This window comes from Carassius carassius, chromosome 16, assembly GCF_963082965.1.
Source record: "Carassius carassius chromosome 16, fCarCar2.1, whole genome shotgun sequence".
Taxonomy (NCBI): domain Eukaryota; kingdom Metazoa; phylum Chordata; class Actinopteri; order Cypriniformes; family Cyprinidae; genus Carassius; species Carassius carassius.
In genome coordinates, this window is record NC_081770.1 from 13602596 (window position 1) to 13616430 (window position 13835).

Below are 13835 nucleotides of genomic sequence, written 5' to 3' on the forward strand. Positions count from 1 at the left end.
TTATTGTTGTATTTTTTTATTTTCTTTTTTTTTCCCTCTTGTATTCTTGTAACTCCATTTTAACCATTAGGTATTTCTAACTGGTTCAAACCTATTTTATTAATTTATCATATCCTCATTGTATCTTAGTAATTGGCCACTGAATAAATTAACAGGCAATAATACTTTTACTGTTACTAGGCAATTCTAACTGTACATGGAATCTAATGTTGGAACCTGAGTGTAAAGTTCTGGTTCTGGTCACAATCTTGGAAGCACTGTTCTCTGTATGAGCTGCAGTTAACTAATGGTCTTTTTGGAAAGGCAGGTGATTGTAAGTGAGGTGATTATAGTTCATTTTGCTAGTGATGAAAGCATGAAACAATTTTATAAAATTGTAGTGGGATCTAAAAATCATCTGTCTCTCTATATCTAGATATGTTAATTTGCTGTTTAAGTTATTACTTGACATGACTACTGAAATCCAAAACCACACTTATATTCTTGACTTGATGTTGTGTTTTGTGATGCCAGAAATTCTGGGTTTACCAAAGTTTTGGGTTAACCTTGAGAATTTTTGCCAAATACAATAGCCGCTATTCCACTATGGGGCCTGTGTGAGCCAGTGGGCCGGGGCCGGGCAGGGATAATAGCCTCGGACCTGTAGCACGAGGCCAAAATAGTGCTGCTTTTCCACCATCAGGCCAGAAGCTCCGCTGCACTTCACTAAAACCCGTCTTTACATGCCTCTCAGGAACAACTTCATGCAGCTCCATCAAGAGAAGTTATCAGAAAACTAAGAAATAAGTCACTGGAACCAGCGGGATCATAAAACAGACACCATAAAAGCAGCCGTTTGTTTGCATGCTTTGTTAAATATTTAAATCCAAAAGCATCGATGTTTTACATTACATTAATCATAATTAATTTATTTATCAGGATTGAAAAATAGTCACACAGAAATAAAGCGTTATGAACATAGCCTGCTTATTTAGTTGAGTCAAGTGGTCATATTTACCATGTTTACTATGGTAACATTAATGACTAGCATGCTTAGTCTTTGCATCGCTTATAAATATTTCTGCCTTTGTATCCTGATTATAAGCCACATCAGATCAAGTTATTTCAAACTCTCCCTGCTGACTGAAAGGGAGTTTTGAGCTCAATTTATTTTATAAAAGTTTTTAATACTGTTGTTATAACTGTTAGCTTTCTGAAATGATCCGCGGCACTGACGCTTTCCAGACGCTGAGAAATTCCGCCTCTGTTCATAACTACTCCTCTAGTCCCAGCTGGCCCGCTTTGGCCCAAGGTTTACGTCGGGCCAAAAAACCCAGGCCGTTGGCCTCGAGGAAGCACCAACGAGGCACGATCAAGCACTGGCCCTGGCACGCACCACTTTTGGCCATACAGTGTAAACGCGGCTATTAACCACAGTTTTTCTTAGTTATTTAACGGAAGAATTGGTGTATCCAACTGTTACTTTGATCAATACACTGGCTCAGAAAATCTGTGGAACTGTAGTCATTGTGTGATAGATTAGATTAGATTAAATTAGATTCAACTTTATTGTCATTGCACATGTAAGGTACAAGGCAACGAAATGCAGTTAGCATCTAAACAGAAGTGCAATAGGCAGTATATACAAGGTCTACAATATGTTATAAATGTACAATAAATATACAGATAAGGCTATGGATGTAATTTACAGATTTTTAAATACTATCAGCATGATGTACAGATGTACTATGAACATTCCATACAGATGGATTATGTAATGTGTATGTACACTAGAAACTGAACATCATTTACACTAGTGCAGTGGATATTAAAAAAGTGCATAGAAAATATTCCAGTGTGCAAACAGATTATTCAGTATTCTGGATGAATAGACAGTAGTGTAAGTAATAGCAAGTTAACTGTTTTGTTTATTTGTTTGTTTGTAAACCAGATGTAGTGTTGAGGAGGCGTGAGAAGTGTGTGTTTTTGGTGTGTGTGTTGGGTGGGTGTCAGAGGGCAGAATTCAGAAAGGAGACAGCTTTAGGGAGAAAGCTGTTCCTGAATCTGCCGGTCCTTGTCCGGAGGCTCCTGAAACGCCTCCCGGAGGGCAGGAGGTTAAGCAGTCTGTGGTCAGGACTTAGGTAGAACTGGATGTCATCTGCATAGCTGTCATGATCAGTTTGGTTCTTTTTTTATTATTTTGCCTAGTGAAATCATATACAAGTTAAACAGTGTTACGAATAAAAAGTTAAATCCCTACTCAAAGAGAAATAAAATGCATCCGTAACAATTAACAGGGATACACATAAGGAAGATCCCTGGGGTCCCCGCTCTCACTCCCCAAATATCTCAAATCACAAAACACTTATTTAGGTGCAAATTAAGGTTTATTAAATAAAGACAAACAAAGGAGCACCTTAACTTTGGGAGGGGCAAATTGCAATTAACAATTTGCAAATAACAATAAACAAAACTACTACTACACACACAAACTAACCTAGAAATCAGATAACATAAAATACAAATTCTTACCTCCCTGCTAACATAAACAGGAGAAAATGAACAAACCAAAACAGGCACACACCTCCCTACCAGGCTTCACTTAACCAAGGTCTAGGAAGTAAGTAACCAAACATAAACATAAGATACACCTCAACCCTTACTTAAATTCAATGATTGAACAAATTTCCCTGCTAGTGATCCTTTCGCCATGTGCGTTACACAACAGAACCAATAGTGGTAACAAAAGACACCAGGAGAGCGGGGAGCCAACAATTCCTTTCACCGGATGGCTTAAGTAGTGCAGCAGTCCTTCAAATCACCCACCAGCCCAGGCCTCCTAATCAGCTCCACCTGTAATCAGTTAAAGTGAAGGAGAGACAAAGAAAACACAGGGAAAGACCTACACATGCGCACACAAACAAATGATATATGGTTTCCCTAACAACAAACGAATCCATTCGTAACAACAGGAACAGTACAAGAATCAAGCCTTGTGGAACTTTCTATTCTTCAGATTTATGGTCGCCAGTGTACACACAGTAACCCTTCTCTTCTAACTATGACCTGAACTTTATGAATATTTTCTTAAAACCCTTACCTGCATATATAATATAAATGCTTCATTAAAGCTACATATATAATAATTTATATAATATAATATATTATTACTTTTTTATTCATTTCTAAAGACTATCAGCAATGTGCGGGTAAACATACTGGGCCTCATTTATCAATCTAGTATAGAAACGAGCACAGATCCATGCGCAGAAAATCAACTTACGACAGAGTTCACATGTGATTTATGAAACAATGGTATGCCGCCAATCTCATCGTACAAATGAACGCACGTTGATAAATGTGGCGGCAGAAAAAAATCGTCATTTGAATACCACACACCTAAAACACCCTGATTTAGAAGCCTCACCCCTGGAGTTTACAAAAAAAAACACATTCTAATCTTACTGGTTAACGTCCTGGTTACATACGTAACCCTCGTTCCCTGATGGAGGGAACGGAAACGTTATGTCGAACGACATATGGGGTCTAACTTGGGAGGCCAATCATCTCTGAGTTTAAGAGAAAACGCCAATGAAAATTGGCCAGTGGATTTAACATACCTGAGCCACTCCCCATTCCAACGGGTATAAATAGGGCGACAGGTGCATCCACTCATTAGGTTTTACGCTGAGGAGCCGAGAACGTGTCCCGGCAACAGCGAACGGTTCAAGGTTGTGGCATGGGGACATAACGTCTCCGTTCCCTCCATCAGGGAATGAGGGTTACGTACGTAACCAAGACGTTCCCTATCTGTTGGTCACTACGAGTTATGTCGAACGAAATATGGGATACTATGGAAAACGCCACAACCCGAACACCGTCACAACCCTGTGGTGCTGCAATTGTCTGCAAGCCATGGCGTTCCCCAAAAGCTATGCTTAAGGTTGTAACCTTCCCAAAGCCCCAGCGCAAATTCACTGACCTTGGTACCAAAGGGGCCAAAGGGGCCAAAGGGTGAGTGCATCGCTGCTGGAGAAGGCCACGCTGCTGTTCCGCCCACATAAAGTTAATGGAAGGGATTTCAACCTTCGAGCTTAAATGCATACTTGCGTAGAGGGAAAGGTGAGCTGTCGTGAGAGCACGTTGGCTGCATGATTGAGCTCCCCTGGGATGTGGATAGCATGCAGCGACTTGAGCCGCGTCTGACTCCAGAGGAGGAGATGGCAGGCAAGTTGAGACATGCAATGTGATCGTAGACCGCCCTGTCAGTTGATGTACGAAACAGCCGCAGTGTTGTCCGTGTGGACCAACACGTGCCTGTCTAGCAACAGTGGCTGAAACCGCCGTATGGCTAGATGCACTGTCAGCAACTCCAGACAGTTGATGTGCCAAAACAGTCGAGGTCATGTCCAGGACCCTGAAGCTGCCTGCCCGTTCCATGTCGCGCCCCAGCCCGTGTTGGAGGCATCTGTTGTGACAACAACATGCCAGGACACTTGTTCTAAGGGCACGCCGGCCCGAAGAAAGGCAAGGTCCGACCAGGGGCTGAATCAGTGGCGACACATCGGTGTGATGGTGACACGATGTGTATCGCGGCGCCATGCCCATTTCGGGACTCGGGAGTGCAACCAGTGCTGAAGTGGCCTCATATAGAGCAACCCGAGCGGCGTGACTGCGGCTGCGGATTCCATATGCCCCAGGAGCCTCTGAAAGTGTTTCAGTGGTACCACTGTCCTGCCTCTGAAGGAACTCAGGCAGTTCAGCACTGACTGGGCATGCTCGCTGGTGAGCCGTGCCGTCATACTCACCGAGTCGAGATAAGAGATTCTCTGCACAGAGGAGAGCTTGGTCTTTTCTCGGTTCACCTGAAGCCCCAACTGACTGAGGTGCCGGAGCACCAAGTCCCTGTGATCGCACAACTGCTCTCGGGGACCGGACCATAATAAGCCAGTCGTCGAGATAGTTGAGGATCCTGATGCCCACTTCCCAGAGTGGGGCAAGGGCGCCCTCTGCGACCTTCGTGAAGACACGGGGGGAAAGGGAGAGCACAAAGGGAAGGACCTTGTACTGCCATGCCTGACCATCTAATGCAAACCACAGAAACAGTCTGTGGCCAGAGAGGATCGAGACATGAAAGTATGCATCTTTCAGGTCGATCGCTGCAAACCAGTCCTGGGGCTGAACGCATTTAATAATGCGTCTCTGCGTCAGCATCTTGAACGGGAGCCGATCCCAGATAGGTCAAAGGCCACCGCTTTTCTTGGGTACGATGAAGTAAGGGCTGTCCTCATCTCGGCTGGAGGGACCGGCTCAATTGCAACGAGCAGGCAGAGGCGCTGCCTGCGACGGAATGGTGGCAACCGGAGGATCACGCCAGGGGAGATGTGCTGTACGACCTCAGTCTGCTGTTGTTCTGTCAGGAACTGCTGGGCACAGCCCCTGACAGCGTTGCCACACAGGACAGCCTGTGAGATGGGAGCGTCGAGAAAGTGCACTTTGTCAACGTCTCTCATACCGACCAGGCTGAACCAGAAACGGCAACACTGGACCACCAGAGTGGACATCGCCTTCCCTAGGGACTGCGTTGTGACTTCCATCGCCCGGAAGGGTGAGGTCAGTCGCAGTGCGCAGCTCCTGCATCAACCTTGGGTTGGTCCTACCCTCGTGCATTTGTTAAAGCCTTGGCTTGGTGAGTTTGCAGGATAGCCATGGCATGCGGGGCAGAGGCAGCTTGGCCCGCAGCACTGTAAGCCTTGGCAGTGAGAGCGTCCAACAGCTTACAGGCCTTGGGTGAGAGGCACAAACTATTCCTCCCAGTGGTGGCGTTTTGCGGACACAAGTGCACCGCAATCGCACTCTCCTACTGGGGAATGTCGACGCACCCCTAGCTGCCCCGACATCGAGGGTAATGAGGATGGAGGGACGAAACGAGCTGCTTCCGGCCGTAAAAAGGGGCCATCCACGACTACATCACTTCCCCATGCACATCCGGGAAAAAAGGAACCAGAGTGAAACACGGTTGTGAGCCGCGCTCTACATCGAGAACCAATCGATCAGCCATGAGCACTCAGGGCTATGTGGGGCATTCACCTCCATCCTGATGCTCACAGCTGCCCAGGCAAGCACGGCTGTCAACTCTGGGTTCAATTCGGCAGTGGCGACAACACCCAAGGGGGGCAGCCCCGCAGAATCTTCATCCACAGAGGTCAATAGCCCATGCCCGATGCTGCAATCGACATCTGATCCCCGGCGGCAAACTGAATGACCCGTTGGGACTGCCATAAGACAGCCCAGCAAAATCACCCAGCAGCTGCACAGGACAAACACTGCGGAAGGGGTAAGAGGTCCGTGGGGTGTGGCCCGGCGGAGAAGCTCTCACTGTCACATTCAAATCTCCCAGAGCAGTAGCCGGCGGTCCTCTGCTTGTGGCAGAGAAACCGGAACAGGTAGTGACAGAGGGGTCTGCTCCTTTCCCTTTAAGAAAGGAGAGAGGCGATCGCAGCGTTGCCATGGTCACACACGCAGTGCGTGCATGAACCATCCATGAACGTGCCTTCAGCATGCTAAATGCCCAGAAACGGAGGACAACGCTCGTGGCCGTTGTCAGAGAACAGGAAGTGACCGCATCCAGAAGGACACGGACGAAACGGTGTCTTTAAAAAGACGCGAATCGTCCGTGATTTGCTCTTTTAGGAAATCTGCTCTTTTAGTTGAAGCACCCAGGGGAATCGCTGAAAGGGACACCACTGTTTGCGCCGTACCGCAAACCAGAACAGCTTCCCGACACACAGCAGATGAATGGCTTTGTGGAGTATAACAGCTTTCATACAACCACTCAGCTCCGAAGCAAAAATCTAATGAGTGGATGCACCTGTCGCCCTATTTATACACTTGGCATGGGGAGTGGCTCAGGTATGTTAAATCCACTAGCCGATTTTCATTGGCGTTTTCTCTTAAACTCAGAGATGATTGGCCTCCCAAGTGAGACCCCATATGTCTTTTGACATAACTCGTAGTGACCGACATATAGGGAACTATGGACTAATGAGCTTCGGTTGATGGTCAGCAAAATAAAAACTGAACACAAATGATGTCATTCTGCAATTCTCTACCATATTTACATGCTGTGCGCAAGTTCAGGTACTCGTGTTCATGAGCTGAGACCAAACGTGAGATTTGATCGTAGCCATAGTTCACATACATATAACATACAGATAAATTCCAAGTTTTGCGTTGAAACAACTATACACCCAATTCTATGTTGTATGTTTGTTTCGTAAATGAGGCCCACTGTATAAAGCCCTATTGATCTAATTTTTGTGTTAACCCTCTGAAGACAATTAATGTGTATACGCGTTATGAGGCATTTTCTCCTGATAACACCGAAAATAACTTAAATTACACTTTCAGTTTTGATCGTACAGATAAGAGCAATACATCAATCGAATCTGTAAATGGGGTGGTGTTGGCGCAGTGGATAAGACACATGCCTTTGGTGTGAGAGAACCTGGGTTCGAATCCATTGTGAGACACCAATGTGTCCCTGAGCAAGACACTTAACCCCTAGTTGCTCCAGAGGCGTGCGACCTCTGATATATATATATAGCAATTGTAAGTCGCTTTGGATAAAAGCGTCAGCTAAATGAAAAAATTTAATGTAAAGGGTCTACTTTTTTTGCATACAGACATAATAACAACAAAACTTTGTGCAACAAAAAGTGTCTTAGAAAATTTAAATCAATATATTGTTTTCTGTAAGTGAGTAAACAAGATGATTTTTACATAATTTAGAAAGAAATTCTAGGCTACAAGCTCCAGTTCTCAAAAGTCCCGGGAACCATTGTTCTGTATGTGTTTTATGGCCTTATTCAAGTGATTTTACATTTTCAGTTTTTCACTAACCATGCAACCAACATTTTTTTTCTCAAAAACACAATCATATACATACATGCTGCTCACATATTTTTATAGCCCAGTTTGTGCTGATTACAGTGAGACTAGATTTTAGCCATTTAGATGTGTATAAGATACTGAAAAAGCACAAATGTCAGGGCATGACAAAACTTCTCCAGGCCCCAAAAATACCCTTAGACTCCAGAGGGTTATACACACACACACACACACACACATATATATATATATATATATATATATATATATATGGCTATGTGTATATATATATATATATATATATATATATATATATATATATATATATATATATATATATATATATATATATATATATGGCTATATATATATGGCTATATATATGGCTATATATATATATATATATATATATATATATATGTACATTTATTATTATTATTATTTTAATTTATTTATTTTGATTGATTTATTTATTTTGCATTTAGGTTGAATAATTGTGAGCTGACAGAGAAAAGCTGTTCAGTTCTAGCTACTGTTCTCTCCTCCAAAACCATCCTGAAAGAAATGAACCTGAACAACAGCCGTCTGCTGGACTCAGGAGTCAAAGTGATCTGTGAGGGACTGAAGAATCCTGTGTGTGAGCTGAAGATACTCAAGTGAGTACATATCCCCAGCAGCTAGACTCAACATGACAGGAATCACAAAATATATTATATATTTATTCAATCTTATAATAGGAGTGGACAAAATATAAAATTAACTATGCTGGTCAGTCCTGGTAATTTAACATATTAAGCATTTCTTTTGTGGGAAATCCCCAACCCATCTAACATGTTTGTTACAGGCTAGGGAAAAACACATTAATGATCAAATTTTGTTGGTGATCTGCTGGTTTCTCTGGTGCTGCTTCACTCTCAACACATCTGCTTCCTAAAATAATAGTACAGTTATATATCCATAATATTGTTTTTTTTTTTCAGGCTCAGTAACTGTGATCTAAATGAGGAAAGCTGTTCAGCTCTCACTTCAGTTCTCAGTTCAGACTCCAGCAGTCTGAGGGATCTTGATCTGAGCAATAATAATCTGCAGGATTTAGAAGTGAAGCTGCTCTCTGATGGACTGAAAGAGAACTGTAAGCTAGAGAAACTCAGGTGAATTGATGCCTGACATTACTAAAGGTTCTCTTTTTGTTTGGTTCTGGAACTTTTTTTTTGGCCTCACAAAAGGTTTCCTTTAATGGATTTAGATTGTTCAGAACATTTCTAGAATAATCAATTAATCTGAATGTTACATTTACATTACAATTCTAGTCTTTCAGACTGCAGTATCAGTGAAGAAGGTTATAAAGCTCTGGCTTTAGCTCTGAGATCAAACCCTTCACACCTGATAGAGCTGGATCTCACAGGAAATGATCCTGGACAATCAGGAGTGAAGGAGCTCAGTGATTTACTACAGGATGCAAACTATTCACTGAAAACTCTAAGGTGAGCCATGATTAGATGATAAAATGACATGCTGTTGCATTAATACACCTTATTATTTCGCTAATGCAATGTGTTGCATTAAAGTAAATTCAAGATTTCAAGAACACCAAGTTTAGTTGAATTGAATCCTGCTTCATCTTCTCTTATGCAGGTTTTTGGGTTCTGCTGCAGATGAAGCCTGTCAGGATGTGAATAGAGTTCTGGGTGAAAACCTGTTACTCCTGAGAGAACTGAATCTGAGTGAACTTAAACAAGAACATAATGGATTAATGAAACTTGCTATGGTACTGCAGGACAAACACTGTAAACTCAACACACTGATGTAAGTTTTTTTCATTACTATGACCATTTTAATACTTATGAACTTGCTGTTGGATGTTTTATATATTGTTTACCAGAGAGTGTTGACTTATAACTATTGGTAAATATTTAGTTCAAACTGTAACAGTTGTTATTGTTAATGGTGTAACTGTTTTCTCTCAATGCAGTCTGAATAACAGCGATATCACAGAAGAAGATTGTCATATTCTGACTCAAGCTTTAACTTCAAACCCTTCAAATCTGACAGAACTGAATCTAAATGAAACTAAACTCAGAAACTCAGGAATGAAGATCTTCTCGACTCTGTTTAAGAATAAACAGTGTAGACTGAAAAAACTGAAGTAAGTATTTTAGTCAATTTGTAAAACAAAGACCAACTACTAAAAATACTTTTATCATAGAATTATCATATTGGTGCACTAAAATAGTTATAGCCAAATCTACTAGTTGCATAATTATATGTATAGCTTATTTGTTTACTTTTTTTATACAGGTTTAATTTCATCAGTATTACAGAAGAAGGTTGTGCTGCTCTGGCGTCAGCATTCAATTCAAATCCTTCAAACCTGATCGAGCTGGATCTGAGTGGAAATAAACTAGAAAACTCTGGAGTGACTCAAATCTCCACTCTACTGGGAAATTCTCAGTGCACACTGCAGATGCTCAGGTTTGAATTTATGAATTTAGACATGAACAGAAATTTTTTTGTCAACAATATCACTTTTGTACATAAACAAGTTAGTATACATCTGTCTTGAAACATAATAATTATAATTATAATTATAAGTATTGTAATCTGAAAAAATTAAAAATTGTTTTTACTAAATTAGTAACTATTTTGAGACTATTTTGTAGCTGATTTTTTTTTTTTTTTGCCTCTAGACTTTCAGACTGCAGTATCACAGAAGAAGGTTATAAAGCTCTGGCTTCAGCTCTGAGATCAAACCCTTCACACCTGATAGAGCTGGATCTCACAGGAAATGATCCTGGACAATCAGGAGTGAAGGAGCTCAGTGATTTACTACAGGATCAAAACTGTCAACTGAAGACACTGAGGTGAGATGTGATTAAATAAAGCAAAATAAATTAAGTTAATTATTTGTAGAAATTTTATTTCTGTAATGAAGTAACTGACAGTTTAATTAAAGACTGGTCTCTGAGCTCTTAAATGTCAAGTTTAGTTTAATTAAATCCTGCTTCATCTTCTCTTCTGCAGGTTTTTGAGAAGTCCTGCTGCAGATGAAGCCTGTCAGTTTGTGACTGGAATTGTGGGTAAAAACCCGTTACTCCTGAGAGAACTGAATCTGAGTGAACGTGAACTAGGAGACACACGAGTGAATCAGATCGCTGCGCTACTGCAGGATAAACACTGTAAACTCAACACACTGATGTGAGTATTTCACATGGTTCAATACTTTATAAAATACACTTAAAGTATAATATGGTTTGATATTTCACTTTCAAAATACTGGCATTTTGGTTCTTTTTTTAGAGGACTAAGATTAGTTGAACCATCATATAGATTTATCCTTCTTTAGTTATTAGTTGTGTGCTGTGAATGAAATAATTTGAAGATTGTTTCCAGTCTTTTTGTTTTTGTTTTGCCTCTCACGCTCTCTTTTTCTCTGCAGACTGAAAAATAACAGTATTACAGAAGAAGGTTGTGTTGCTCTGACTTCAGCGTTTAATTCAAATCCTTCAAACCTGATAGAGCTGGATCTGAGTGGAAATAAACTAGGAGACTCGGGAATACAGAAGATCTGTCTTCTGTTGAAAAGCACAGAATGCAAATTGGAAAAACTAAAGTGTGTATTTTCATTCATGTACATTTCTACATTTGAATTTATAGTGTTTATTTGATTATATTACCTGAAAAAATTAAACCTGGAGGCTATCATTTGAGTTACTGTACTTACCTTACATTCACTTTGATTTAGACTAATATTTTGTCTAACATCTCCTTTTGTATATAAAAAAAGGGTGAATCAATAATAGCAAATTTCTTTGTTGGGCAAATTGTTTAGTAAGATTTTAGCATTAAATCATTGGTCAATGCATGTATTTGCTAATTTTAAAATGCTATTAGCATATATTTTTGCAAACTCTATGGCAATAATTTGTCTAATTTGGTGCTCATTTCTCTAACTATTATTTATCATCAAAATATTGGTTTGAACTTGAAGTGTTATTTATTTTGTTTATTTAGCACAGAACATGCAATACCTAACAGCTTGTTTCATATACAGAGTTTCAAACTGCAGTATCACTGAAGAAGGTTATAAAGCTCTGGCTTCAGCTCTGAGATCAAACCCTTCACACCTGATAGAGCTGGATCTCACAGGAAATGATCCTGGACAATCAGGAGTGAAGGAGCTCAGTGATTTACTACAGGATCCAAACTATTCACTGAAGACCATCAGGTGATTAAAACCTTCAATTACGTATTAAAACTAAATTTCCAATAACCTTTCTGGAACCATGCTGCAGCCACAATCAGTTGACAAGTTTGTATCTTGTTCTGATCCAGTGTTTAATTAATCACATCATATGCCATATGGAAGATTATAACTGTCAGAACTGTCTTGCATTAGCAAGCTCTTTTAGTATCATATTTAAAATGCCCCTATTCAAGTTGTAGTAAACTTATTTTTATAAGGTAAACATAACTTTTATATTAGTAATATTGCAAGATGAAGCAACATAAGTTTGCTTGATTATTTACAAATCAGTTTTTTTATGAAAAGTATGTATCAAATATGAAAGATCAGGCTGTGGATGGATGTTTATTTGTTTATCTCAGAATCTCCAAAAAAATAAAAAATTAAGAGCTTTGATAATAGTATTTAAATATAATTTCAGTAAGACACATTATTGTATGGAGGTCTGAGAGTGCCACTTAAAAATGAATTAATTTATTGATTTAATAATTCAAACATAAAAATGTATATAAATAAATAATTTTTTAAATGGACAAATTAATAGACATATTTAAAGATGTTTAATTCGCGTTTTTAGATGTAGTTTAATAAAACAATAAATTTAATAAAAAAATAAATAGGCATTTAAAACTTGATTTAATTCATGTTTTAAAACGTGGATTAATAAAACAATAAAAAGTACATTAATAAATCTTTTTAAATGCACATTTTAAATCACTTTTTAAAAATGCATTTGGCAATTGCTTTTCTCTAATTGCCAATTGCTTTGCTTTGTCCTTTTGTCAATTGATTTAAAAAATGCCACTGGACAGTACGTGGGAGCAACCAATCAACTTTCACCTCGATTTGAACAGCCAAACCCTCTCTCACTTGTAAATGTAACACACACTGTCATTGGACAGTGAGAAAAGCTGTATGTCATTACAGCGGATGTATGAAGACGGGTTCAAGTGTCGCAAAATGTCAGAGGAATCTGAACGTGTTTGGAGATGGATTGTGAATGATTTGTTAGCTTAAGCTGATTTCTGCAAAATAAATTTTCTGTTATCACTTCTAGCTGCACGGAATTTCTTCACTGGCCAGTGACATAATTTTATGTAATACTTTTTTATTTTAAAAACTACATTTCAACAAAATAACATTATGTACCACAGGATTGTCATTTGTAGGCATTTATCATAAAGTTTGTTAATAAAGTCCATTTATGTTTGATATTCACTGCATAATTGTCTAGGCTGCTTTAGGGACCGTTTGAAAATTTACCTTACAATGCAAAACAAATTTCAATAATTCATTAAAATTAATGTTTGCACTGCAGGGCTATAGTAAAAACAAATAGTAATAAAAGCTTTACCGTTTGCCAGTGTTTTCTATTTAAATGTTCTATCTAAATGTTAAAAGTCATTTTATTTAAAACACATTGTTTTTACCCAGTTGGTGGAATTTCATTCGGTCCCTTACCCATCAAGCACTGTGATAGCGCTTCAAAACTTTCTCTGGTTTAAATTTACTGCTACAATACACAAAGGCAGTTTTGTAAATGTGCAGTTGTGCCCCTGCTCTTAAGTAGTGGTGAACTAGTGCGGTATACAGTTAATTAGCTGGACATTCGCTTTCGCTTGACACTGTTTTATACAGTCGTCAGTCCTATCACTACCATATCACTACCACAATCAGTTTTAACAGTTTGCAACCACTTTATATCGACATGAAAAAATATTTC

The 13835-nt window shown here is 39.6% G+C and overlaps 1 protein-coding gene across 1 annotated transcript in view; it reads left to right on the top strand.

Annotated features, from left to right (window-relative positions):
* The window catches only part of LOC132159554 (uncharacterized), a 1375546-nt gene that overhangs the window by 1121526 nt on the left and 240185 nt on the right, over positions 1–13835 (top strand). Inside the window, exons 67-76 of the mRNA XM_059569099.1 lie at positions 8355–8525; positions 8850–9020; positions 9180–9353; positions 9505–9675; positions 9842–10015; positions 10168–10341; positions 10557–10730; positions 10891–11064; positions 11306–11479; positions 11921–12094. Of these exons, the coding sequence (XP_059425082.1) occupies positions 8355–8525; positions 8850–9020; positions 9180–9353; positions 9505–9675; positions 9842–10015; positions 10168–10341; positions 10557–10730; positions 10891–11064; positions 11306–11479; positions 11921–12094 (1731 nt within the window). The remainder of the gene's footprint in view (positions 1–8354; positions 8526–8849; positions 9021–9179; positions 9354–9504; positions 9676–9841; positions 10016–10167; positions 10342–10556; positions 10731–10890; positions 11065–11305; positions 11480–11920; positions 12095–13835) is intronic.